Below are 27,330 nucleotides of genomic sequence, written 5' to 3'. Positions count from 1 at the left end.
ATAGTATGAGTATTATATTGACAAAATTTATATTTTGAGGTCTTTATGAAGAATATGGCTTTAGATATTATCTTTTCAATAGAACTAGGATAAGATGAAACAAAAATCTAGAACTTCAAGTTATGACTGCCTTGGTTATTAAAAATTTAGTAAGCACTGAATTTATTAGTGGTGATATTTGAATCTTTAGCTAAAGAGATGATCTCTTGGAAATCTTATGTCTTCATAAAGAGTTGTAGCTTATTCACTTAACTTTCGTTTGAGATAGGTTTGAAATCATTTGGACGAATACAACTCTGTGTGTCAGGTAGATATATGCTATCATGATATTTTGAGTTGTTAGGCATAAAAATAGATTTAAACTAGATTGTCTAAGTATGAATTTGGATTGTATGAGGTGAGTATTTTAGACCATGAAATTTCTTGCGGAGGAAGATCTACTTAAGTTATGCTTAAGTGAGAGATACTTGAGTCAATTAGTAAAATCAGGAGTCTTGTTTGATAGTTTATATGAAAATTCAGTGAGTAATTTTTTTTTTAACAACTGTTCATGGTTTAAACTGCTCTCACTATAAAAATTGCTTTTGCCTTCGTTTCTTTGGTTATTAAGATGTTTCAGTTCACTAGGTTGTTTCTTGCCTACCCTTGGAATCAACCGTAAGGATAATCTATATCAGGAATTCTTGAACCTTTGTATATTTTTAACTACCCAAATCATTTCGTTGCTTACTTCTTTGAATTACTTACTATTACCTTTGACTGAATTGACTAGAAAGGAGTTACATTAGTATGGGATAACAATTGAGGAAGTAGTTTTCAAACTCTTAAGGAAAGATTGACTAGTGTTAATATTACTAAGATTTGGAGACACTAACTATATGATTCTATGGTTGAGGTATTTAGTGATCATAAGAACCTTAAATATATTTTGACCAAAGGGGTTGAATACGAGATAAAAGAAATAGTTGAAATTTCTTAAGGAGTAAAATTTTGATCTTATTATTTGGCTAAAGCCATTGTGGTGATTGATGTTTTGAGGAAATCTTTATCTTTCATTATGATTAGAGAGATGAATCTTTTTGGCTCAGATTAGAAATTTAAGTTTGGATTATAAGGTTACTTCTAGTATTGTGAGATTAAGTATGAATAACGAATGGATTGTTGAAGAAAATTATAGGAGCATAATTAGTTGATTTATTTTGGTAACAAGTTATAAGGCTACAGGTTAAGGTGATGGATATGATTATGACTTGGGTGAAGATGAAATGGTGAAACTAGAGAACTGATATGGATACCGAGTGTACATTATGCTTAGGTACCTGATCTTTAGAATTGATCATAGAAGAGTTTGAATTGGTTGTAGATAGAGTAGTAAAATTAGTGATCTGATATGTGTATCTAATGCTTAGGTGTTGATGTTGTGGCAAATATCTGGATTACAATGATAACCAAATTATTATTTTGATGATTTAAGGATTGAATTTGATTGCAGAATTTAGAAACTTATGCTTGATGTGTAAGATTACCCTAGTAGCATTGAATTATTTATGTTGGAAGTAACTATCAGATTAATAGATGAGATTAGAGGAACTAGGAGTTAGATCCTTTATTAGTGACCCAAATAAGCAAGAGATTAGAAAGGACACAGTTGGATGTTTAGTTATAAAACTTGAAAGGACATAAGAGTACTCTTAACATTTATTTAGGAGTTACTAAAATGTATCAGAGTGGCGCAGGGAAAGCGTGATGGTCTAATATAGAAAGAGAAGTAGAGAACTTGAATCAAGATATGGAGAGTGAGTTTAAATTTGGAGTGGATGGAGTTTTGAGATTTAAGGATAAGTTGTGCATTCCTAGTGTGCTAGAATTTAATAAAGCAATCCTAGAAGAAAGTCATAAGAGTATCTTTAGTATTCATTCAGAAACTACTAAGATGTACCAAAATCTTAAGAAGATATTTTGTGACCTAAGATGAAGAGAGGAGTAAAGCAATTGTATATTTATGGTTAGCATACTAGAAGTTTTTAAGAATCTTGTAGCACTTAGATGCTCCATTTTGGAAGTAAGATGGTGAATAGATAGACCCTAGTGGAAGATTTGTCTAAGACGCTTAAGAAATTGATTTTGTTTGTGTTTAAGTGGATAAATTCGTCAAGATCTTTCCCTAAGCAAATTCTTTGAGGAAATTGATAAAAGTTGTACCTCAACAAGGTAGTGATGTTGCATAAGAATTAGAAGTAAGAATGCAAAGAGTTTACCATTGCAAAAATTTCGGGGACGAAATTTCTAAAAGGAGGGGAGAATTGTAACATCCCAAATTTTATTCAATGAAAAGAAATATTTTTTTATGTATTTATTATGTGAATAAGTATTTTATTTATGTATTTTACTATTTATGTATACGTATTTTACTATTTACGAATACGTATGTATAAATAGTATTTTACTATGCAATTGCACAGTGAAGGGGCGGCTGAAACGTGGGCTGCGGATTCTTTCCGTTTCAAAATTTTAATTAATTTGAATATAATAATGAATAGTGCATAGTGCATAGTAATTTATAATATTATTTTAATGAATAGTGCATAGTGCATAGTAACTTCAAAAATTCTATAAATAGGGGCCTAAGGTTTTGAAAATTCAGAACTCTAGAGAGAAGGAAATTCTGGAGAAATAGAGAGAGAAAGTAAGAGAGAGAGAAGGAGAAAGAAAAGGAGGTTCTGCTCTAGTGCCTTGTTTAAGGAGAAAGAGGAAGAGATTCTGCCCTAATTCCGATTCCTTTTAAAGAAAGAAGAGAGGAGATTCTGCCCAAATTTCTGTAAACCCAGGTAAGGGGGGAGTGGGAAACCTCGCTTGGGGGTGTGGGAATAATTGTTAAATAGTTTGTTTGTTGGATTGGCTCCCGATCCCTTACCTGTTGTTTATTTCTTTGAATATGTATTATTGATGTGTTTTGTTTTATATCTTATTTATTTACATATTAGAATCTGTTATTTGAATGGAAGGCTAAGCCTCCTAAGTATTTATAAATTTGTAATCTATTATTTAAATGGAAGGCTGAGCCTCCTTATTATCTTATATTACCTTTTAAGCTTCCTACTTTACTTAAAAGATCTTAATATATTATTATTGAAAAATATGATACCTAAGCAACCTCTGGACTGTTGGATTGTTGGACTGTTGGACTATTGGACTGTTTGGACTGTTGGACTGTTTGGACTGTTGGACTATTGGACTATTAAATTGGATTATTGAAATAATTCTTAATTATGAAATATGAATATGATATGTGTAACATGCTAAAGGTTGAGTCTGTGAATGTATGACATGCATCATATGCACATATTACTCCAGGTGTGCCGCTGAGGCCGCATACCCACGACTAACAAGGTGTACCTTTGAGTCACCCACGATATGCTAACGAGGTGTATGAACACCAGTGATAGGTGTGCCTTCGGGACACCAGTGATGTAACATGCTAACGAGGTGTATGAACACCAGTGATAGGTGTACCTTTGGGTCACCAGTGATAAATTCTGAAACTTCTGTATGGCGCCACATGCATACATTAGTGAGTCAAGTCAAGGAAATCATTATACATAAGCATATATGTGAGATTGATTATATATGTGAATTATATTGCGTGTGTGTGTGCTATTTAACTTTTATTTCTATATCTGCAACTGAGTGAGAAGTTTCTCACTCCCTTGTCATTTTTGTGTATTTAAATTATGATGCAGATAATTAGCATGAGGCTAAGGATGTTGGTGGTGAAGCTTAGGCTTCTGTTTGGGTTTCGCTCTGATAAGATGTGACATCGGGATTAGCTAGACTTATTGTTAAATTATTATTATTTTTCTTTTGTAATTTTTATGTTATTTATGTTGAAAGTGTGTATTTTTGTCATATTATAATTTTACTAAAAGATTATAAGTTAATTCCTAACTAGGAGGCCCTGCCACCTTTACTGGGATTAATCTATAATCTTTATTTTATTATTTCTTGACAATTTGATACTTACAGTTGAAAATTATGAATGTGCATCTTTTACCCAATGATACTTGAGATAATTATTTTATATTAGACTAAGAAAGAATTTATATATAGATGGTTTATATCTATTGTAATTATGTTGGGGTAGAGGGTGTCACACAACCTCCAGGCTTCATTCATCCTACTTTGCCTCATCATGTCTGCAAATTAAGAAAATCTCTCTATGGTTTAAAACAAGCCCCTCGTGCTTGGTTTCATGAATTGAAAAGTTTCTTAATCCGATTTGGTTTCACCAACTCTAAATCGGATACATCACTCTTTATATATCACAATGGACATGTCTTGGCCTATTTCCTAGTTTATGTGGATGATATTCTTCTTACAGGCAATGACTCCAAATTCCTCACCACTTTCAAATCTGCACTCGCCAACACCTTCTCTCTCAAGGATTTGGGGTTCCCTAGCCATTTTCTTGGCATCGAATTCATTCCATCCTCTACTGGTATATTTTTAACACAACATCATTACATTACAAATTTGCTACAGAGTACTAATATGCACGATGCCAAGCCTGTCTCAACACCCTTGTCAACTTCCGTGAGTTTGGCTGTAACCGGTGACACCTCTACCTGTGATCCTCATGAGTATCGGAAAATTGTTGGGTCTTTACAGTACATCTCCCTTACTCGTCCTGATATGGCATTCACTATCAATAGGCTATCTCAATATATGCAAGCTCCTACACTTATCCACTTATAGGCTGCCAAGCGTGCTCTACGCTACTTAAAAGGCACTCTAGATTATGGACTCCAGCTCCGTCCTGCACATGACCTTCAACTTCGTGCCTTTTGTGACTCTGATTGGGCAGGCGATTCTTCTGATATGAAGTCCACTGGGGCATTCCTGATTTACTGCGGTCCAAATGTCATTTCCTGGCAATGCAAGAAGCAGCAAACCATTGCTAAGTCTTCCACTGAGGCAGAATATCGAACTATTGGGTCCACCGCCGATGAGCTTCTTTGGTTTAGAGAACTCTTCCGCGAACTTCGCCTTCCCTTTGCATTGCCACCCACCATTTACTCTGACAACATCGGTGCCACCTACCTCTGTGCCAATCCTGTTTTTCACTCACGCATGAAGCATCTTGCTATCCACTATCATTTTGTTCGTGATTTGGTCACTAACAAAGAAATTCAGGTTCATCACATACCATCAAGTCATCAACTGGCTGATCTCCTCACCAAATCTCTTTCCCCGACTCGACACTCAACACTCATGACCAAGATTGGTGTTCTTTCCTCTACCACCATCTTGCGGGGGCGTATTGGAGTCATTAAGTCATAATATTCCCTTTCCTGAAATTGCTCCTCAATTTCAAATTCAAAATATTCATTTATTTGTCATTTACTATTGTTATAACAATCCCTATAATTTAGCTTTATGGTGTAGGTTATAAATGCATACCATGTACACATGTTCTGCAAGTTTGGAAATTATTCAATCAAATCCTTTATTCACAGACAAAAGGGCACACTGTCATTGAAAAAGAGTGAAAATGATCTTGAACGATGGTTGAAAGTTGTAGGGAATGGTCGCCACAATGGGAAAATTAAGATAAACAGAGAATATAAATTATAAAAGGAAAAATGACCACTAGGACTTTACTAAAAGAGGATTCTACATTAATTTTCGTTTAACTGACGTAAAATAATTGAAATTAATTTCAAAAATGTTTTTTTTTTACATTGATTATTTTAGAACCGATACAATTTATTGTTAATTGCGGTTTTTTCACTAGTGAATCCAAAGTCAAAATATGACAGGAAAATTTAGAGAATCATTCTGGCATACATTCTTATCGTTGATTTAAATCTTAAAATGCTAAAAGTTAAGCATGACTAAAAATTGCATTTCCTTCATATACAAACATATAGCGGCAAACAATTGGGGTTAGGATGGCAAAATGGGTTGTGATTCGCAGGTCGGCCTGTTGGTCCGCCAAAAATTAATGAGCTAGGCTCATCATTTCAATCTGTCAACTTGCCAAACTTGTCTCACCAAACCTGCCAACCCGCCGGGTCAAATGGTGGGATGGTCCGTCACAACCCGCCAACCTGCATGAGGATGAAGATGATCAAGACGAAAAAGTATAGACAACTTCTTCCAAGGGAGCTTCTAATATTCTTGAAATAGAAAGTCAAAGTTGATTAATTGTGTTTGGATTTGTTTTGTGGACTATCAAAAAATTTAGATTATTAATAATTTGTAAGTTTATAATTTGGTTTTGATTTTGGTGTAAGTGGACTAATTTCTATTTGATTTTATTCTAAGTTTATAATTTGCTTTTGTTGAATATATATTATGTGTTAAGTGTGTAGTCTAAGTTTTAGTCCCACATTGTTTAGCTTGTAATGCTTGCCTCCTTTTTATGCTATATATATAGAGGCACCTTGTAAGGTTCTAATGCATCAAAATAAAAACTCTTCCTAGTGTAACCGTGGATATAGGTACATACATAGTGTGCTGAACCACGTAAATAGTTGTGTTCCTCTTTCCTTTTTATTCTCTTTTAATGCCTGTTGCCTAACAACTGGTATCAAGAGCCTGGTTCGGGAGAATATTCTTAGTATGCTCTGTGGTTGCAGTTTTATCTGATCTTCCACAATAGAAAAGGATAATCTTCAGCTTAGAGGAGAGAGAGTTTCAGTTTAGAGAGAAAGAGCTTTTCTCAGCAGCAGAGCAATGGCGTTAGAAGAGGGGAAGGTGAAGATAGAGAAGTTTGATGGCAAAGACTTTGGCTTCTGGAAGATGCAGATAGAGGATTATTTGTATCAGAAGAAGTTATATCAACCCTTAATAGGGGAGAAGCCAGACGATATGAAACAGGAAGAGTGGAACTTGCTAGATCGACAGGCTCTTGGCGTGATCAGACTGACATTGGCCAAGAATGTCGCGTTCAACATCGTCAACGAGAAGATAACTGCAAGTCTGATGAAGATACTATCAGACATGTATGAGAAACCGTCTGCAGCCAACAAAGTACACATAATGCGTCGGTTGTTCAACCTCAAGATGGGAGAAGGTAACCCTGTGATTAATCATATTAATGACTTTAACACTATTCTTGCCATGTTAGAGTCAGTACAAATCAAATTTGAAGATGAGGTGAAGGCATTGATACTATTGTCATCATTACCGGAAAGTTGGGCTGCAACTGTTACTGCAGTTAGTAGTTCTGCAAGGGATAGCAAGTTAAGGCTCAACGACATTCGTGACCTGATCTTGAGCGAAGATGTTCGCAGGAGAGACTCCGAGGAGCCTTCCAGTTCTACTTCCAGTTCAGCATTAAATACTGAAAGTAGAGGAAGAACCACTCAAAAGGGTTACAACAATCGAGGAAGATCAAAGTCAAGAGCTAAAGGTCAGCCAAAATTCTGGAATGATATTGTTTGTTGGAATTGTGACAAGAGAGGTCACTTTACCAATCAATGCAAAGCTCCGAAGAAAAACAAGAATCGCAAGAAGCGTGATGATGATGAATCCGCAAATGCAGCAACTGACGAGATAGACGAGGCATTAATCTGCAGCCTAGATAGTCCTATCGAGTCATGGATTATGGACTCAGGTGCGTCATTCCACACCACTCCTTCTAATGAATTGTTGACTAACTATGTTTCTGGAAGGTTTGGAAAGGTTTATCTTGCAGATGGCAAACCTCTGAGTATTGTTGGAAAAGGAGATATTGCTATCAGGACCTCAAGTGGGAGCCATTGGACACTGAAAAATGTCAGACATATCCCTGCCTTAAAAAGAAATTTAATATCTGTAGGGCAGCTGGATGATGAGGGGTACGAAACCACTTTTGGAGATGGATCTTGGAAAGTCAAGAAAGGCAATCTCATTGGCGCTCGTGGAAAGAAGCAAGGGTCACTTTACATGGTTGCAGATGAGAACATGATAGCAGTTACTGAGGCTGCCAATAATTCATTCTTGTGGCACCAAAGACTTGGGCACATGAGTGAGAAAGGAATGAAGCTAATGGCGGCAAAGGGTAAGCTATCAAAATTAAAGCATGTAGATATCGGCACTTGTGAACACTGTATCTTGGGAAAACAGAAAAAAATTAGTTTCTCAAGGCAAGGAAAGACACTGAAAACAGAAAGGCTTGAATTGGTGCATACAGATGTTTGGGGGCCAGCTCCAGTGAAATCTCTTGGAGGCTCATGCTATTATGTCACCTTTATCGATGATGCTACGAGAAAGGTATGGGTTTATTTTCTCAAAAATAAATCTGACGTGTTTTCTGTGTTTAAAAGATGGAAAACAGAAGTTGAAAATCAGACAGGTTTAAAGTTGAAAAGTCTGAAATCTGACAATGGTGGAGAGTATAATAGCCACGAATTCAAGAACTTTTGTTCAGAACATGGGATCAGAATGATCAAGACAACACCAGGAACACCAGAACAAAACGGTGTTGCAGAAAGAATGAATAGAACATTGAACGAGAGGGCTAGGTGCATGCGGATCCAATCGGGCTTGCCTAAGGTGTTTTGGGCAGATGCAATCAACACAGCGGCATATCTCATAAATAGAGGAACATCAGTTCCTTTGGGTTATCAATTGCCTGAAGAGGTATGGTTTGGGAAGGAGGTAAATCTTTCACATTTAAGAGTATTTGGTTGCATGTCATATGTTTTGATAGACTCTGATAGCAGAGATAAATTGGATCCCAAGGCCAGAAAGTGTTATTTTATCGGTTATGGTTCTGACATGTATGGCTACAGATTTTGGGATAACCAAAACAAGAAAATCATTAGAAGCAGGAATGTCACTTTTAATGAGAATCTATTTTATAAGGATAGATTTTCTGCAGAATCTATTAATACAGGCAAATTGCCAGAGCCTTCTGAGAAAGTAGCACTTGAAGAAATTTCAGAAAGTGATGTAGCCAACACAAGCCAGAGTACAGATATAGAGGTTGAGTCAGAACTAGAACCAACATCTACTCTTTTGAGAAGATCCTGCAGAGTTTCAGTTGCACCAGAAAGGTATTCTCCTTCATTGCACTATTTATTGTTGACTGACGCTGGTGAGCCAGAATACTTCGATGAGGCTATACAGGGGAATGATTCCGTCAAGTGGGAGTTAGCAATGAAGGATGAGATGACATCTCTTCAGAAGAATGGTACATGGTCATTAACTGAATTGCCAGAAGGAAAGGTGGCTCTACAAAACAAATGGGTCTACAGGCTGAAGGAAGAATCTGATGGTAGAAGAAGATACAAGGCGAGACTTGTAGTCAAAGGATTTCAGCAGAAACCAGGAATTGACTTCACAGAGATTTTCTCTCCAGTTGTAAAAATGACTACCATCAGAGTTATTCTGAGTATTGTTGCTGCAGAGAATCTTCACTTGGAGCAGTTAGATGTTAAAACTGCATTCTTGCATGGAGATTTAGATGAAGATATTTATATGACCTAGCCAGAAGGTTTTGAAATTTCAGGCAAGGAAAATCTTGTATGCAAGCTTCATAAAAGCTTGTATGGCTTGAAACAAGCACCGAGGCAGTGGTACAAAAAATTTAATGAGTTCATGCAAAATTCAGGATTTAGCAGATGCAACATGGATCATTGTTGTTATGTCAAGAAATATGTTGATAGTTATATTATCCTTGCTCTATATGTTGATGACATGCTGATTGCAGGGCCTAATATGACAGAAATTAACAGGCTAAAGCAGCAATTGACAGAACACTTCGAGATGAAGGATCTTGGTCCAGCTAAACAAATTCTTGGCATGAGGATTTCCAGAAATAGAGCAGAAGGAGTCTTGAAGTTGTCTCAAGAGAAATATATAGAGAAGCTTCTTGACAGATTTAATGTTGGAGATGCCAAAATCAGGAACACTCCTTTGGGAACTCACATGAAACTTTCAAAGAAGCAATCACCAGAGACAGATGAACAAAAGGGTCACATGTCAAAAGTACCATATGCATCAGCAGTTGGGAGCTTAATGTATGCCATGGTGTGTACCAGACCTGACATAGCACATGCTGTTGGAGTTGTCAGTCGATTCGTATCAAATCCCGGGAAGGAGCATTGGGAAGGTGTAAAGTGGATACTAAGATATCTGAAGGGTACTTCAGGAATAAGTTTATTCTTCAGAAGAGGTAATTTCACTTTACAAGGGTTTTCTGATGCAGATTTGGGAGGAGATTTGGATACAAGAAAAAGCACCACTGGTTACATTTTCACCTTGGGAGGAACTGCAGTGTGTTAGAAGTCTAAGCTTCAGAACAGAGTTGCTCTCTCAACTACCGAAGCTGAGTACGTAGCTATCTCAGAAGCAGCCAAGGAGATGATCTGGCTAAAGAACTTTCTCAGTGAATTAAGGAAAGAACAAAAGAATGCTCCATTGTTCAGTGACAGTTAGAGTGCTATATGTCTTGCAAAGAATCCCGTCTTTCATTCTAGATGCAAGCATATTCAACTAAGATACCATTTCATCAGAGAGTTAATAAATGATGAAGAATTATCTTTGCTGAAGATCTCAGGATCAGAAAATCCAGCTGATATGCTAACTAAGACTGTTACAACTGACAAGCTGAGGCTTTGCACTACCTCAGCTGGTCTTCAAGGATAATTGAAGATGAAGACGTTGCACTAGGCGAAGGGGCCGATGAACTCGATGCTTATAAGGAAGCTAACTAGAACTCAGACTCCAAGTGGGAGAATTGTTAAGTGTGTAGTCTAAGTTTTAGTCCCACATTGTTTAGCTTGTAATGCTTGCCTCCTCTTTATGCTATATATATAGAGGCACCTTGTAAGGTTCTAATGCATCAAAATAAAAACTCTTCCTAGTGTAACCGTGGATATAGGTACATACATAGTGTGCTGAACCACGTAAATAGTTGTGTTCCTCTTTCCTTTTTATTCTCTTTTAATGCCTGTTGCCTAACATTATGTACAATATGTATGCATTTTTAATTTCATATGGTTATATTTATTTATTTATAGCAGTTTTTTTTTTATTTGAACAAAATATATATTTTTTTCATTTTTTTGTGGTATGCAGGATAGTCCGTCAACCCGTCCTTAGGTGGGGCGGGTCAGCATTCCCAACCCGTTTTTCATTGGCGGGTTGGCCCAGTCTAACCTATTTTTGGCGGGTCATTAGCAGATCGAGCCAAAATAGGTCGGACTGACTCATTTTACCACCCTTAATTGAGGTATAAACTCAACTCCTGTACCCACAATCAAAGAATGACCAAAGATGAATGTTATGGGAAAAATTAAGATGTAATATATCCGTTTTGATAAAGAAAGGATATTTGTTTCCTTCAATTTTCAAAGAATTCTTAAGGATCCTCTTTAACAAGGAAATGGTAAGTGACACGAGTAAAAGAGACACTTCTTGATATTTTGAACTTAAATCTGTCAAAAACAACGAGAATGAATGAAGGTCTAAAGAAGTTAGCGATATTATATAAATTTGATGTGTTATTTCATGTTTTAATGTTATTTCTTAATTGAAAAGTTATATACCATATATATGAAAGTAATTGTTATATTTTATATGTCGTGTGTGTCTTTAGAACATTAACCGATACATATATCTCACTAATTTATTTTAACATGTTACAAAAGAATCAAAGTGTGGAGGCAAATGCAAGAGTAGCTTCCAAAAATCTACTACTTGGGATCATTTTGCTTATTTTATTTTGAAGATTAAAGTCTTATGAGAGGGCTTGTATCTTAGTTATTTAAGGATTTATAGCAAACCTTCACTACCCTTGCACTGTTTATATGCATTAGATGTTAATATACATCCTTTTTAATTATAAAAATTGATTAGCATATGAGCTAAATATTAGAAGACTGATGAGCATTTCCCTCTATTTAAAATACTAGTGTGTCTCATCATCTTCAAAAAAAAAAAAATTATTCCCAGTTGAAATTTTAACTAATCTAAAACAATATTCACTAAAATCAGTGTGGCAGAGGTAGGAGGTTCGAATATTATATACATGAGACTCTACATTCAAATTTCTTTGTCACTATAATACACACACACAAAAATCTAGAATAATTTAATTAATAAAAAAAAAAAAACCATGGGAGTGTTATACTAAAGGTAAATGTGGGCTTTCAGTACCTTCTTACTAGTCAAGTTTTTCTGAACGAATTAGGATTAGGAAGAAAAAAAAGAAAGATCTTGGACCTTAAGTGTGGACTTTGCATTTGAACTTCCCTTTTCAATTTGATCCTCCAAATTTGTTCAAGTAATCATCTCAGCATTCCAAAATTAGACAAAACAGGCAAATAATTACTTTTCAATTTGACTTATCGTTGTTGTTGTTTAGAACAAAAGCAAACATTTCAAAGAATTTAAAATAAGATAAAGATTTCATGAATGTGACACCATAACTAGCTTGATAATTAAAACTAGTTGAAGTCTTCCCATGTTTTACTCAATCGCCAAATGACTTTAGTTACCATTCCAATCAAGAGGGGTTATCTTGTTTAGGATGGAAGAATCTTCTTTTGCCTGAAATCAGTTGAAGATTCCCATCTTTAGGTGGAGAGTCAAACTTAGAAGTTAGAATGTAGCTTTCATGTTCTTCTTTTTTTTTTTCTTTAATGTTGGTGTTTAAAGAAGCAGGGCCAACGTAATTCCCAAATTTAGTTAGGGGCATTTGCAAGAACACAAAATACGCTTAATAAGGAGACTCTACATGTGCATCACATGTCATTTACTCATTTGCTTCTTGTTGCTTCCAAAACCTTGGATGCCAAAACTTTCTTCTAGGAAATTTTACTAGTCATAATTAGAGAAACAAGAACATATTGAAAAAAGCTTATGTGATATATATCAATTAGAAAATTGACTAAAATAAAGTTTATAAGTGAGATAATCTTGAAATTGTTTTATAGAATTATATGTTATGTCAATTTCACGTTTTTAAAATGATATTAAAGTTTTTCTTAATATTTAATGTTGGATTTATCATGTATCTTATTATTAGATCATTATCAAACTACTATTAAGTATTTAATTTTACAAACTTCACTAAATAAGTATGTTTGAAATCTCTCATCGATTAATTATAAGACCTTAATATAATATATAAGTGAAATAATTTTTATCTTACAAACTATTTTGAATTCCGCAATTTGATAATACTTGAGTTGTGTAGGAGAAATTGGATCGATAAATGTTAAGTGCCCCATTTACCATACGAAGGTGCCAAAAAGGCATAGTTTTGTCATTTTGGTCGGTATAAGAAAAAAAAAAATGAAATGTCATTCTTAGAATGTGACCCTTGTACGCTATTCAGGACATGTGACACTACAGCCAGTGATTTAAAAACCGGATTGAACCGGCTGGTCGGACCGGTTAGACCGGGAACCGGTAGTTCAACGGATCCGAATCTTAAGTTGGATCGGTTATGCAGTCGACTCGTTTCAAACCGGATTGAACCGGTCAATTTTCCGGTTCAACCGGTGAACCGGTGGGTCAAACCAGTTCAACCATTTTTTTTCTTTTTTTTTTTTTTAAATTTTTTTAAGGGATCATAAACCACAAAAAATAATAATGAAAATTGAATCTCTTAATGGAAAAGCAAGGAGTCTTATTAAATATAACAATGACTACTTCTAATATATTTGTTTGCAATATATACAACTTAAATAACTTTTATAGTATATTATTAATTTTAAATTATATATTTAATAATATAATATTTATGTAAATATTACATATATTATCTTGTGATATTAATTGCAAGCATATTATATATGTACATATTATTTATATTTTTAATTTGTATTAATATACCATTTAACATGTAATTTTTTATGTATTTTTTTACAAAATAAAAATAAAAATAATTTTAAATAAGATAGAAAAATTGAAATTTAAAATAAAATATAAATTTATTAAAATTTATAAGTATAAAATATATTTAATATGAATATTTTTTTAATAGAAATAAATAAAAACCGAGTCATGCAGTTCAACTAATGACCCACCGGTTCAACCTTTGATCCACTGACCCAGTACCTTAACCGGTTCGATTTTTAAAACTATGACTACAACTATTGGATAAGACGAGCTAGAGTTGAGGGAACATTTTTTTTTTTTTCTTAGATGTCACAGAACCTTTGAAGCTCTCTTTTTTGAAAGAGAAGTCATTGACATTATTTGAAGCTGAACCTTTACCATATTATTATTAATCATTCTTTTATCCTTTTCCTTATGGGGAACATCATTGTATTATCAGTATCATCAAAATGAAGAGCATGTTGCGTAGGAAGAAAGTCATTTGATAAAATGCAATGCAAAAGGATATGGTACCCGGTCAGTCATCATATATAGTTCACAACAATTTACAATGTTTTTTCAGAGATTTCCCAAGAACAATTAACCATAATTCTTCCAAATGTTGCACCCGAAAACTCTTTGCCATTGTAGACATTGTTTTTGGTTAGTTACTATATCTGATTTGGATGGCAAGTGTATAATGACCAAAAGACAAATCATTAGAAAACTATACCAAGAGTAAAGGATACACAGTAAGACTTTCACAACTGTGATGTCTTAAAGCTGCAAAGCATATCCTTTATTTTTTTTATTTTCCAGTTAGATGCTACCAAAACAGCAAACAACTTTATTTATTTGTTCATTTATTTAGGTTCACATGCTTTGTTGTTGTAAACCTAACAGTCCTTCAAACCTTAACAATTTAACAAATAAAGTTGGAAAAGCAAAAGGGAAAGAGAAACATTCTGTAATGATATGAAAATGGGGCTTTGCAAATTGCAATCAATCAGAGAACAAGCCCCCAATGAGTTGTTAGAAGGAGAAACAAAGTGCTCTAATAATGATATTGATTTTTAAGCCATGTTTGAGAGGGAGAAGGGGCCTACATCTTGATGACAAGCACGTTCATGTGGAGCAAGCAATTCAAGGCCCCCCCACAAAGGGGAAAAGAAAAACAAAAGAAACCAAGAACTAAGAAAATGATAATTAGAAAAGTAAAAGAGAAAGCAAAGCAGAAAATGAGCTATGTCCCAGGCCAACATTTTACAAAAATTTCTCAGCCCCAGCAGGTATTATTGTTGCTCTTTCTCTGTTGCTCTATTTCCTCCTTATAATATAATTGGTGTTTTCTCCAACTACATTGCAAAACATGGGAAAGAGAGGAACAAGGTTACCAGGCTTTTGCCTCAACAGAATTAGGCCTCATGCTAGGGTGCGTTCACCACCCGCACAAGCCAAGCATGACAACACAACAAGTGCCACTAAACTTGATCAGAAAACTGAGAATTCTTGCAATGCATGTGAGGAGAAATCTGATGATGTGGCAAAACCCGGGTCTGTGATTGGTAGGAAGATCATGATTGTGGTTGATTCTAGCCTTGAGGCCAAAGGTGCTGTGCAATGGGCACTCACTCACACAGTTCAGAACCAAGACACTATAGTTCTTCTTCATGTCATGAAGCCTTCTAATAAGCAAGGTGCAAAAACTGACCATACCATTGTTTTTGTTTTTTCATTCAACTTTGACTTATTTGTTATAAATGAAAGTGTGATTGAGTATGGATAACACAATGTGGCAGCCACTGATGATGAGTCCAGCAAGGAGATAGCTCCAAGGGCTTATGAACTTGCTTCCTCCTTCAAGAACATGTGTCATGTGAAGAGGCCTGAGGTGAGTTTAATTAGTCCCCTTTAGACTTTATAATATTCAACATTCTTAGTCTTATTAACTCCTTGTTACTAATATGGCTCAAAATGTTACTTACAATTAATCAAAAGTAGGGGAAGCCATGTAAAATCTGTTGAATTCCTTCTTTGGACCATCAATCAAGACTACATCCTTTGAATTATGATGTTAGAAAATCATTAATGCTAATAAGTAGGCATGCATATATACTACTAAGTACTAATTGAATCCATATCAATGACAATTGACAAGGAATTATAAGATAATCCAGAACTATTATGTTTATGGTCTCAAATCTCAATCAATCTCTGCACAACATATATTTAAGTTTTTTAATTTATGAAAAAAATTTTAATAACATTTAATTACATTCTATGTAAAAATTTATTGGAAATTATAGTCTAGAAACACCTAATAATTTCTCATGAGTGACAGTATTTCACTTGATGTAAATGTGATAATTAAAGGTTGAAGTTAATTATATGATTCTGATAGGTACAAATTGAGATTGCAGTAACAGAGGGAAAGGATAAGGGGCCAAAGATAGTGGAGGAGGCCAAAAAGCAAGGGGTGGCACTTCTTGTTTTGGGGCAGAAGAAGAGGTCCACAACATGGCGTCTTCTGATGATGTGGGCAGGGCACAGAGTCACTGGTGGGGTGGTAGAGTACTGCATTCAGAATGCACATTGCATGGCAATTGCAGTGAGAAGAAAAAGCAAGAAGAGTGGAGGCTACATGATTACTACTAAGCGTCACAAAGATTTCTGGCTCTTAGCTTAATCTGCAGTCAAACCTATGGCTTCAAGATTATACAACTCATTATAAATCATGTTTATTGTGTCTGTAATTCACAATGTTTGTACATAATAAAAGTGTGCAGAGAATGAAAAAAAAAAAAAAAAAAAAAAGGATTGGAATTATGAAAGGAAAGTAGCAAAGTGTCATTATGTGGGGCATTGTTCATAATGGCTACATGGTGGCCCTTGGGAACTTTAGGGTCCTCAAGAATGCTAGAGGCAGAATCAGAGCATGTGATGGATGAGAGGTACTTGGGATGGAAAAGGGCTTCACGACAAAGAGATAAACACTTATGGCTGGAGTAATACATTAAATTAATTTTTTTTAATTACAAGCATAGATCAATTTACTTCATAACATTACAAAAGAGCCAAGTTAATCCTAAATTTGATAATAGTTAAATAATTTAGTCCTGAAATTGAAACAGCTAGTCAATTGGATAAGTACAAACCAAGACGATGTAGTCGTTGAAGTTAATAATCATCATTAATTGATCTCTCAATTTGACAGCCATTAGTCGACTTGGTCTATGAACCAAATTGCCCCACTTTATTATTTTCTTTTTGTTCATTTTAAAGATGGGAAAATTTTGGTCTTATGCTCCAGTCCAATTTTGGTTGGTTAAGATTAAAAATTTACTAACAGCATGGTTTTTAAGTTGGGGTTAGTAACCGCAACATAAATGTTTTTTTTTTTAATTCACCGTAACCATAATTTAGAAACATGACTATTAATAGGTAAAGAAATAGACCAATTTGTATCTCTTTTTGTGTTTATAATTTCTAAAATTTAACACTTTCAGCAAAATAAATTAAAAGAGTTGAAAAAATTTCAACACACCCCTAACTTTTTGAACCACTAAACATATTTCCAACACTTGCTCAGTCTCTTAGGATCTGACATTATTCAATCGGAAATTGAAATGCCTCTCTTTCCTTTGACACTTTTGTTCTATGCCACAATCCGGTGTCTTAATTTCATATGGTTATATAGCCATTGGTTTTGAGCTTCTTTTATAATTCTTTTCATTTTGCTCTTTTTCGTCCACCCTACATATTTTTTTTGGTTCGTTCCTGGAGTATCACCCTGCATATGAGTCACTGTGAGGCTTTGAATTCGAAAGTGTGCGTTTTTGGTTTGGTAAACTTGATCCTCATTAAATTATTTTGTTGATTTTGGTCTCTGAAATTAGCTTAAGAATTTGTTTAGATGGAATAAGTTAGAGATATTATTGGCCAGCATTAAATTATTTTGTTAATTTTGGTATCTGAAATTAGCTTAAGAATTTGTTTAGATGGAATAAGTTAGAGATATTGTTGGTTGGGAGTTACAACGCACATATACATGTCTTTACCACGCACATACACATGTCTCCACATTGGTAAGATATTATCCGTCCTCGCGATTTTCCTTTTGGATACCACCTAAAAGGTCTCTCAACCAATAGAGATAATTGTGTATATATAAACATATGTCCATCCTTTTATTTGAATGAGGTAGGATTTTACTTGCATCCTAACAGATATATAGGCACCTGTCGTAAGAAAATAATCCAAATATACACGAAAAAGAGAAAAATACCAAGGGTCTCATTATTCAGACAATTTATCATACAACTGCATGCATGTGGAAAATGGAAACTCACAAACTAGAATTCGCTTTTGCTTGGACCTTCTATAACATCGACAAAACACATTGATCCCAAACATAACATCAATAGAACACCATTTCTCTGTTTACTTCTTTGGGCCATTTTGTCTATGGTGAGTTTTAGGGCTTGGTGTAGTGTGGGCCTCCATATCAGAGTTATGGTAAGCTTTCAATTATTTTTTTTCTTATTTTAGTTTTTGTGTTAATTACATGGAAATTTTACATGACAAATATGTTCCTATTTGGTTAACTCGTGGGAATCGAACCCTTTAGCTATATTTTCAATAACAAAACACTTGGCCAAAAATATTGGGTTAATTCTAGCTTGTTTGCTTGATTAGTTATATCTTTTTTTTAAGCCCATTAATTAACTTAAGCAATTTTAAGTCTTATTATCCCAATGATTCATCCACAAATGAACTTTTTAGTCTTTACAAAGTAAAGGACTCCAAATTACACTTCAATATTCTTTTGAAGTTCTTGAGTCTTCTTGAAAGCTCGGTCTCCATTGTCTTCATCAAAACTTATCAAGATTTATCTTCATCTAACTTTATTTAGACTTGTCTTCACCAAAACCTCTTATATATATCCACACTTTGAATTTGATCTCTTTTTAATGTTTTGTCTTTTATTTTTCTATTAAGGTCATGCTCCATTGAGGGTTTGTAGCATCTCCAACATATAGGAATAAGCGGGATCAAAGTTGTACATATGTGAAACTATATATTTGATAATGACTAATTAAAGGAATTAATTAGCACTATTATAGATACATATACTTTACATTAATTCATCACTTAAAGAACTTTGAAAAAAACTGCTCCATGCCAATGCCGACAGTCTCGGCGTGGACCTTGCGAAACAATAAAATTGGAAACTATCCGTCAATGATACCAAGAAGGAGCTTCGATAAGAGCCAGCTAGATTACTTAATCAGTCTCCATCAAATATATATGTAAAGTATTAATGGCATACAGACCATACATTTGACAAGTAATTATTATAATGGATAATTAATTAAAATATAAAAGGTAGAGTACACACAACAAAATGCGAACAACTTTGCTATATAAAGATAACATATGATTCTAAGGTTAAACTAAGCCTTCACCCTATAATCCTCTGTTCACCATGAAGGATTCCTACATAGTGGAGTCATGTAGGTATGCAACGACTTTTGTACTACACCTCTTTTTCTTATTATTGCTATTCTCGCATTTAACCATTTGTGATCCAATTAATGTCCCAGATAAACTTCTTCTAAACTGTGGTTCTTATGAAACATCACCATTCAATGGAGAAAATTGGATAGGAGATGTTGGTTCTAATTTCTTGCCTCCAGAGTATGACAAGAGTTCATCCACACGCTTGATCTCAAACATAGACTCAATAGCACCAAAAGTTCCATACTCAACAGCAAGAATAACACATTCTCTACTTACCTACTCTTTCCCTTCCTCCCCTGGCCTTAAATTCATTCGTGTTTACTTTCTCTCATCTTCATATCTCAACATGAACCACTTCGAGGCTTATTTCACTCTAAAAGCTGGTCCTTACACTCTAGTAAGTAATTTTAATCCTTCTGTTATTGCAAAAGAGCTCAACCTGGTGTTTTTCACCAAGGATTTCTTAGTCAATGTTAGGGAAGAGAAACTAAACATTACACTTACTCCATCTCCTTTAATTCCCAATGCATTTGCCTTTGTAAATGGCATTGAGATATTCCCAGTTCCCCACAATATATACTTTCATGGTTCCAAGTTTCCTCTTCCTTACCTTGGCCACCAACAACCTTTATTCATTGATGATGAATATGCTCTAGAGATGCTTTACCGAGTTAGCATCACTAATGACTATAATCCTGATATTGAAAATGCTTTTGGAACATGGTTGAATGATTTTCAATACCTAACTGGTTCTCAATATGGAAGTGTCCTTAATATAAAATCTCGTACCGTTAGCATGAATTACAGCACTGAGACTTCAAAGGATTACAATTATTCCGCACCGGAAGAGCTATATTGGGTTGCCAGGACAATGGGTAGCAATGGAGATGCTAACATGCAGCACAACTTAACATGGTCTTTCCCTGTTGATTTTGGGTTCAAATACCTTGTTAGGCTTCATTTCTGTGAGATCTCTATGGCGGTAATGCAGGTCAATCAAAGAGTGTTCAAGGTGCACATAAACAACCAAATAGCAGAAGAGAGGATGGACGTTGTTGCTTTGGCTGGTGGACCATTTACTCCTTTATATAGGGACTATGTTGTTATGGTTCCTACAGAAAATGGGAGAAGGAAAGACTTGTGGATCGCACTTCAGCCTAACTTGGAGTCAAAACCAAAATTTGCAGATGCCATACTGAATGGAATTGAGATCATGAAGTTGAGTGATAGCAACCATAGTCTTGCGGCAATATTCCCATTGAAAATGGAACAAAGGAAGAAGAAAGTTCCACATGTCATTATTGTAGCTAGTACATTAGGTACTATTTTAGGACTGCTCTTTACATTTTTCGTTCTTATCCGCAGAGTGGGGAAAAAACTGAAATGGGGAACTTCTAATAAAAGAAGCCCCAAAAACATTCAACTGACCGTAAACTCAGGTCATTGCCATCGATTCACATTAGCAGAGATGAGCATAGCCACCAGCAACTTCAGTGAAGCTCTTGTCATTGGGGAGGGAGGCTTTGGAAAGGTGTACAAAGGCATCATGCATGATGGAGTTACTCATGTGGCAGTAAAGCGCTGTAATCCAAGTTCTCGCCAAGGATTTAAGGAGTTCCAAAATGAGATTAATTTTTTCTCATTTTGTCACATGAATTTAGTGTCACTGCTTGGATACTGCCAAGAGGGAAATGAACTTATACTTGTGTATGAATACATGGCTCAAGGCCCTCTGTGCGATCATTTGTACAAGAAACAAAAACAGACACTTCCTTGGAATCAAAGACTAAGGATTTGCGTTGGTGCAGCTCGAGGACTACATTACCTCCACACTGGCACAAACCACCCAGTGATTCATCGTGATATCAAGTCAGCCAACATATTATTGGATCAGAATTGGATAGCTAAGATTGCAGATTTTGGGTTGTGTAGAACAGTTCCCTCACTTTTCCACTCACATGTTAGCACTGAGGTTAAAGGTACGTTAGGATATTTAGACCCTGAGTACTACAAGAGAAGAAAACTGACTGAAAAATCTGATGTGTATTCATTTGGAATTGTTTTGTTTGAAGTACTGTGTGGAAGACCAGCTGTGAATCCTGTGGCAGTGGAAGAGGAAAGTGAGAAAGCTGGGTTGGCCATGTGGGCCATGCACTGTTACCAATGTGGAATCATTGATCAATTAGTTGATCCACATTTAGACGGGAGTATTAGGCCAGAATCCCTGAGGGCATTTGTGGATATAGGCATCCAGTGCTTAGCTAATAGAAGTGTAGATAGGCCAACTATGGGGGAAGTTCTCAGTACTTTGGAGACGATTCTTTCCTTGCAGGATAGTTTAGAGGAACGAGAAATTGATACAACTTAATTTGTACAATACTAGACTAGAGGAAATAAATTCTCACCTTGTCAAATAGATTATATGATGAAGAAAGACACCTGAATGATGAAGTAATAGAACTTATGGATAGAGTGTCTAATTTAGTTCTTAACGTTTTAATACTCAATGTGATAAAACAATATGATCGCATCATGTAAGATCAAACTCTCTTTTGTATCTCTAATGCTAATAGGGTTTATAACATGAAATTGACAGTGATAGGATATCCATACATAAACATGGTGATGTATTAAATTACACCACTACTACTCAATCAGTTAAATATAAACATAGTAGGATGTTAAATTTCACTCAATGGCAAAGAAAGACTATTCTGAGATTAGAAAGCCAGTCAAAATTTTAACTAAAAGTTGTCTGAGAAATCTAATGCAATGAACTTTCTTATCTCATACTTGGCAACAAAATGTACCCAGAAAGTGCAGATTTCCTACCAAGAATTTAAACTGAAGTGGGACCTTTTAGATCGTTTTTTACAATAACCAATGTAAAGCAATTACATCGATTCATTATCTAATCTAAAAAGATCTCACATACTATATCCCCTAGATTTACTTCGGATCATTCACCGATGTTAAAAAGTTCCTCCATTAGTATTGTGAATAATCTCTTTCAAAGAACATGATTGCGTTCAATAAAGTCTTCTCTTACAATTTTTTTTTTCCATCTATACAACTTGAACTTATACTTTACTTCAAATATTCTAGTCCAATACCACTTGGATCATGAACTTATTAATTCCACATGTAATTGATTCTTTATAAAATTATTTTCTTTTAATTACAAAAATAGTTATAAAAAAAAAGGTTTCTAGAATAGAATTATTCATTATAAAGTAGCCAAGTATATAGTCAAAGATTATCGGAAATAACCAACCTGGCTGTAGCATGGAGCTAGCCAGAGTAATCCATGATCCACAAATGACAAATACATGTACGCCAACTCAAACACATGGCCCTATAGAGCGGGGAGGGAAAAAGAAACAAAACACTAGTAATTCTGGTTTCTCCAGATGCATTTTACACTCAAAAAATGTTATTTGAAACAACATTTTTTAACGGCAAAAAATAAGGAGAGAAAGAAGAAACGTAACACTAGATTAGAAGATCTAACATAAGTCTAGGTTTGAAAAGTAATGTGGTAGAGACCTGATTTGAGGAGATTTTTCTTTACGAAAAATAGTTCTTTATGAAATTGTATGTTAAATAGCTTTCAATAAAATATGTCATTTGATTTACTTATAAATGCGCTTATTTAACATTGTTTTGAAACCTTTAATTGTTTTAACAAAATTCTTTCATAAGTTTTTTTTTCTCATAAAAATTACAAAATACTATAACAGCATTGGAACATAATACTCTTCATATTATCCAACCTCTTATCATTAAGCCCTAGTGATTTTTCATTATAAAAAAAACCGAAGAAAAATTAATTTCAAGTATCCCTTCTTATGTATTCTGTTTTCCTTTTTTATTAATCTATAATTTATTTTTAACATAAAGTAATTTTTTTTCTTTTTGAACAAAAGTAAAAATGTTTTCTTTCTTACTTTTATTTGGCCAAAATCATTCTTGGTATTTACGAATTCAAGTTAATTTAATTTTTCATCTCATAAATATTCTTTACAAGTAAATTTTGTTCCAGGTGAAATTAGACCTTGTATCCAACTGCTTTTGAAGGGATTTGAAATGTAAAATTACCACAACTTTCTTAAAATATTAAAATAAGCATACACATAACTAATTAGTTCGACGATAATTGTATTTTCAAGTGTCAACTTTCAAGAACGTAATTAAACTGTGTTTTGAAGTGTCATTCCCTAATATTGATTTGTGCACATGCAGCGAAATTTGAAATTCATATACGAAGTGTGCTATAGACACCGGTTGAATCACCACCATCGACTAAAAGCATGGATCTATAAATATTAAAAATCATAGGTCAACAAAATAAGATGTACGTTAATTACTATCAAAGTTATGCCATACTTTTCAACACCACGAGAAGGAAGAACCTATCTATCTTCACTCCTCAGGGCTGGTTGTCTCCAGCTATAATCCACTAAAAAAAAAAAAAACTTATCTAAATTTCTCTGCCGCGGGTTCCTTGGCAAGTCCACCGAAACATATAAAGGATTAGTGTTGAACAGATTTATATTGGTTGGACTATGAAATATGAACTTGACTGGTGGTGGTGACCCACAAGTGATGAAACATATAAATTTGACTAGAGAAGTCACTGCTGTATAGGCTTGAAGCTGACAGGAGAGAAAGCAGTTTTGTTGAAAATACAAACTAACTTTCAAATCACAGGCCCAAGCACAAAATACTGAAGCTCGTCATTTTTTCCATTCTCAGATAATTGTAGACACAAGAATTATGGATGCTATCACATGCTCTATGTACATTTTTATCTTTTATCTCTCACATCTACAACAAACTGCAGTAGCTGATAATTCCAGTTATATTCCCTCAGAGAACATAGTTCTCAATTGCGGATCCAACACATCAGAATTTGTAGAATATGACGGCAGGAATTGGAATGGTGACATTGCTTCACCATATGTTCCTTCTAATGCTGACACCAAGTCCCTCATAGTCAGAGCCCCTAACACCCGTCAAACTATTCCTGAAGTTCCCTACATGACTGCTAGGATCTTCAAGTCTGAATTCAGCTACACATTCAATGTCACCCCAGGTCCCAAATTCATTCGCCTTCACTTTTATCCAGCTTCCTACTTGCAACTCAACATCTCCAATGCTTTCTTATCAGTAAGTGCTTCAAACTTCACTCTTCTCCGTAACTTTAGTGTTTCCCTCAACGCTGATTACCTCAACTTAGCATATTTCATGAAAGAATTCATTGTTCATGTAAGTGAGAGTGTTTTGGAACTCACTTTCGCCCCATCGTACAATGCTTCTGATGCCTACGCATTTGTGAATGGGATTGAAGTTGTTTCAATGCCACTTGATTTATACATTCAAGGGGATTATGCACCTCTTCCTTTAGTTGACCATTCCAATGTTGTGTACATTTATAATGGTTCTGCCATGGAAAATTTCTATAGATTGAATGTAGGAGGTGAGCAAATTCCACCCAAATATGACACGGGCATGTTTCGCACTTGGGACACAGATGAAGTTTACATTTTGGGGAGTAATATCGGTATTCAACCCTCAAATATTAGCATGCCAGTTTTGTATGCTGATAAGGCTCCACCATATTCAGCCCCAGCAGATGTCTACCGCACATCCCGTTCGATGTCTCCTTTTGAAAATGGACTTGTCAATTTAAATTACAATTTGACATGGTTTTTCCCTGTCGATTCAGGTTTCCTTTATCTAGTTAGGCTTCACTTTTGTGAAATTGACCACGATATAACAAAGATCAATCAGGTAGTTTTTACTGTGTTTTTAAATAATCAAACAGCTGAAGAACAATTTGATCTAATTGCTTGGAGCGGGGGGCCTGGAGTTGCGGTACATCGAGACTATGTCGTGATGGTTCCCCAAGTTATTGAGGGAAAGCAGGATTTGTGGCTAGATCTACACCCATACAAGGATTCTAAACCTATGTACTATAATGCTTTCTTGAATGGTGTGGAAATCTTTAAACTTAGCAATGTTGGTGATAAGAATCTTGCAGGGCTTAACCCTCCCAAAAGCTTCAAGTCTGGATCTGATGTAAAGGCTCCCCGTGTTGCAAAGTTCAATAGAAGTTCAAAGAAACTCAAGTTCATCCTCATTGGATGTGGACTTGGTGCAGTGGTACTACCCATTCTCCTTTGCTTAGTTCTATTCGGGTTAAAAGTGATTAGGCCTAGAAGGGTCATGTCATGGTGCGGTCTTGCTGTCCACACTCCCAATCAAATTGAAAAGTCAAAGTCATCATTTTGCCGTCATTTTTCAATGAGAGAAATGAAAGTGGCAACAAATGACTTCGATGAGACTCTACTTGTAGGTACTGGCGGATTTGGCAATGTTTACAAGGGTAGCTTTGACGGTGGTGCAACTAATGTGGCAATAAAACGTGCCAATCCAATGTCAGAACAAGGTGCTTCAGAATTTGAGACAGAGATCCTTTGGCTCTCACAACTTAGGCATAACAACCTAGTCTCGCTTTTGGGTTATTGCAATGAAGATGGGGAGATGATACTGGTCTATGACTTCATGGCCAATGGAACTCTATATGATCATCTTCATTTGAGGCAGAGAGATCAAGATCATCACCCTTTGTCTTGGATTCAACGTCTTGAGATATGCATTGGAGTTGCAAGGGGTTTGCACTACCTACACACCGGCACAAAGCACAAGATCATCCACCGTGACATCAAGACAACCAACATACTCTTAAATCATAATTGGGTGCCTAAAATTTCAGATTTTGGGTTGTCAAAGGAAGGTTACCCTTCCTTAGTCATCACCAATGTGAAGGGTAGCATTGGTTACCTAGATCCTGAGTGCTATCAAAGCCACAAGTTGACTGAGAAATCTGATCTATACTCACTTGGGGTGGTGTTATTGGAGGTTCTAAGCGCAAGGCCTGCTGTAAGTCAATGTGAAGATGATGAACATGTAAACTTGGCTGAATGGGCTATGTTGTGCTTTGAGAATGGCTGTGGAGAGCAAATAGTTGACCCCAACTTGGAAGGGAACATAGTAAAAGAGTGCTTTGAGTTATATTTAGGAGTTGCAATGAAATGTTTGGCTGAGAGAGGGGTAGAGAGGCCATCCATTGGTGAAGTGCTAGAGAACCTTGTTGAGGCAATGCATCTTCAGAAAAATGAAGGTACTCTCCTAAATGAAAATGTACATGGAAATGATAATGCTGGTTTGCATGGCCATTCAGATACGACACCTGGGATTGAGTTTTCCGAAATCATGATGCCTGTTGGTCGGTGAATGTGATAATCTGGAAACATGTTGCATTATTAAGAGTCTTCTAATTAGGAGTAAGACCAGAAGCAATGACTAATTCCTATTTTGTGAACATGTTAAGAAGTTTAGACACAAATCAGATATAATTTGTATTGTACAACTACTGCTACGTCTTCTACTTATTAATTTGCTTCAATTCTGAGCTCTCTTTTGAACTTCCCTTTAAACAAGAGGCAAAGTGGTCCCCTTGAATTTTGAGAATTATTATTAGTATGTGAGGGGTAATTACATTTTTTGCACCATGTTTTTGTTCTCTTCAAAGGTACTGAAATAACAAACAAATTTTATAAACGAGAAAAATAATTCTAGAAGCAGGAAACAAACAAGTTCTTCATTAGTGTTATATTTGATCAGCGAGAAAGGGAAACAACAAATTCCAAAATTGATCAATCTAGCATAGAGGGCAAGTGAGAATATCGAAATTACTTACCGAGTCAAGAAGCAATCATTTGGCAATTGGCAATGCAGTTGCAGGAGACACATGAATCATCAAATCACTCTCATCTTCATTTCGCTCTTTCAGTTAATTTCTTAGCTTCCAATTTTCATCTTTTACCTTCTTTCTTCTTATTTGAACGAATAACGTTAATCTTCAATCTTCACTCATTCACTGTAAAATTATAATTTTTGCTCAAAACCGAACGAAATTAATGTGTCTTA

General features: G+C 35.2%; 2 protein-coding genes, 1 long non-coding RNA gene and 1 pseudogene across 3 annotated transcripts; all 4 read left to right on the top strand.

Moving 5' to 3' along the window:
• The first annotated feature begins 148 nt into the window (after positions 1–148).
• On the top strand, positions 149–4,055 carry LOC145953186 (uncharacterized). Its single transcript, XR_014430735.1, has 2 exons — positions 149–2,828; positions 3,741–4,055. It is a non-coding gene; the product is annotated as an uncharacterized LOC145953186 (long non-coding RNA).
• Positions 4,056–14,702: 10,647 nt separating this feature from the next.
• LOC109797684 (Adenine nucleotide alpha hydrolases-like superfamily protein) lies at positions 14,703–16,847 on the top strand. Its single transcript, XM_020357795.3, has 3 exons — positions 14,703–15,512; positions 15,615–15,706; positions 16,217–16,847. The coding sequence occupies exons 1-3, from the start codon at positions 15,185–15,187 to the stop codon at positions 16,499–16,501; spliced, it is 705 nt and encodes a 234-aa protein (XP_020213384.1). The 5' UTR covers positions 14,703–15,184; the 3' UTR covers positions 16,502–16,847.
• A 2,420-nt stretch (positions 16,848–19,267) lies between these two features.
• LOC109796259 (receptor-like protein kinase FERONIA) lies at positions 19,268–22,064 on the top strand. Its single transcript, XM_083067197.1, has one exon. The coding sequence runs from the start codon at positions 19,301–19,303 to the stop codon at positions 21,701–21,703; it is 2,403 nt and encodes an 800-aa protein (XP_082923323.1). The 5' UTR covers positions 19,268–19,300; the 3' UTR covers positions 21,704–22,064.
• Positions 22,065–23,967: 1,903 nt separating this feature from the next.
• On the top strand, positions 23,968–26,806 carry LOC109796784 (receptor-like protein kinase FERONIA pseudogene; annotated as a pseudogene).
• The last annotated feature ends 524 nt before the right edge of the window (positions 26,807–27,330 follow it).

The sequence above is a fragment of the Cajanus cajan genome, chromosome 11 (assembly GCF_000230855.2).
Source record: "Cajanus cajan strain Asha chromosome 11, NIPB_CcT2T_4, whole genome shotgun sequence".
Taxonomy (NCBI): Eukaryota; Viridiplantae; Streptophyta; class Magnoliopsida; order Fabales; family Fabaceae; genus Cajanus; species Cajanus cajan.
Note: the sequence above shows the minus strand (reverse complement) of the source record. Positions and strands in the feature narration are given on the sequence as shown.

Bases quoted from the DNA above. Each gene is read 5' to 3' on its own strand.
- LOC109797684 (XM_020357795.3), top strand. From the start codon at position 15,185: ATGGGAAAGAGAGGAACAAGGTTACCAGGCTTTTGCCTCAACAGAATT. The intron at 15,513-15,614 runs GTGCAAAAACTG...ACAATGTGGCAG, and splicing joins GAAGCCTTCTAATAAGCAAG to CCACTGATGATGAGTCCAGC. The intron at 15,707-16,216 runs GTGAGTTTAATT...TGATTCTGATAG, and splicing joins GTCATGTGAAGAGGCCTGAG to GTACAAATTGAGATTGCAGT.
- LOC109796259 (XM_083067197.1), top strand. From the start codon at position 19,301: ATGAAGGATTCCTACATAGTGGAGTCATGTAGGTATGCAACGACTTTT.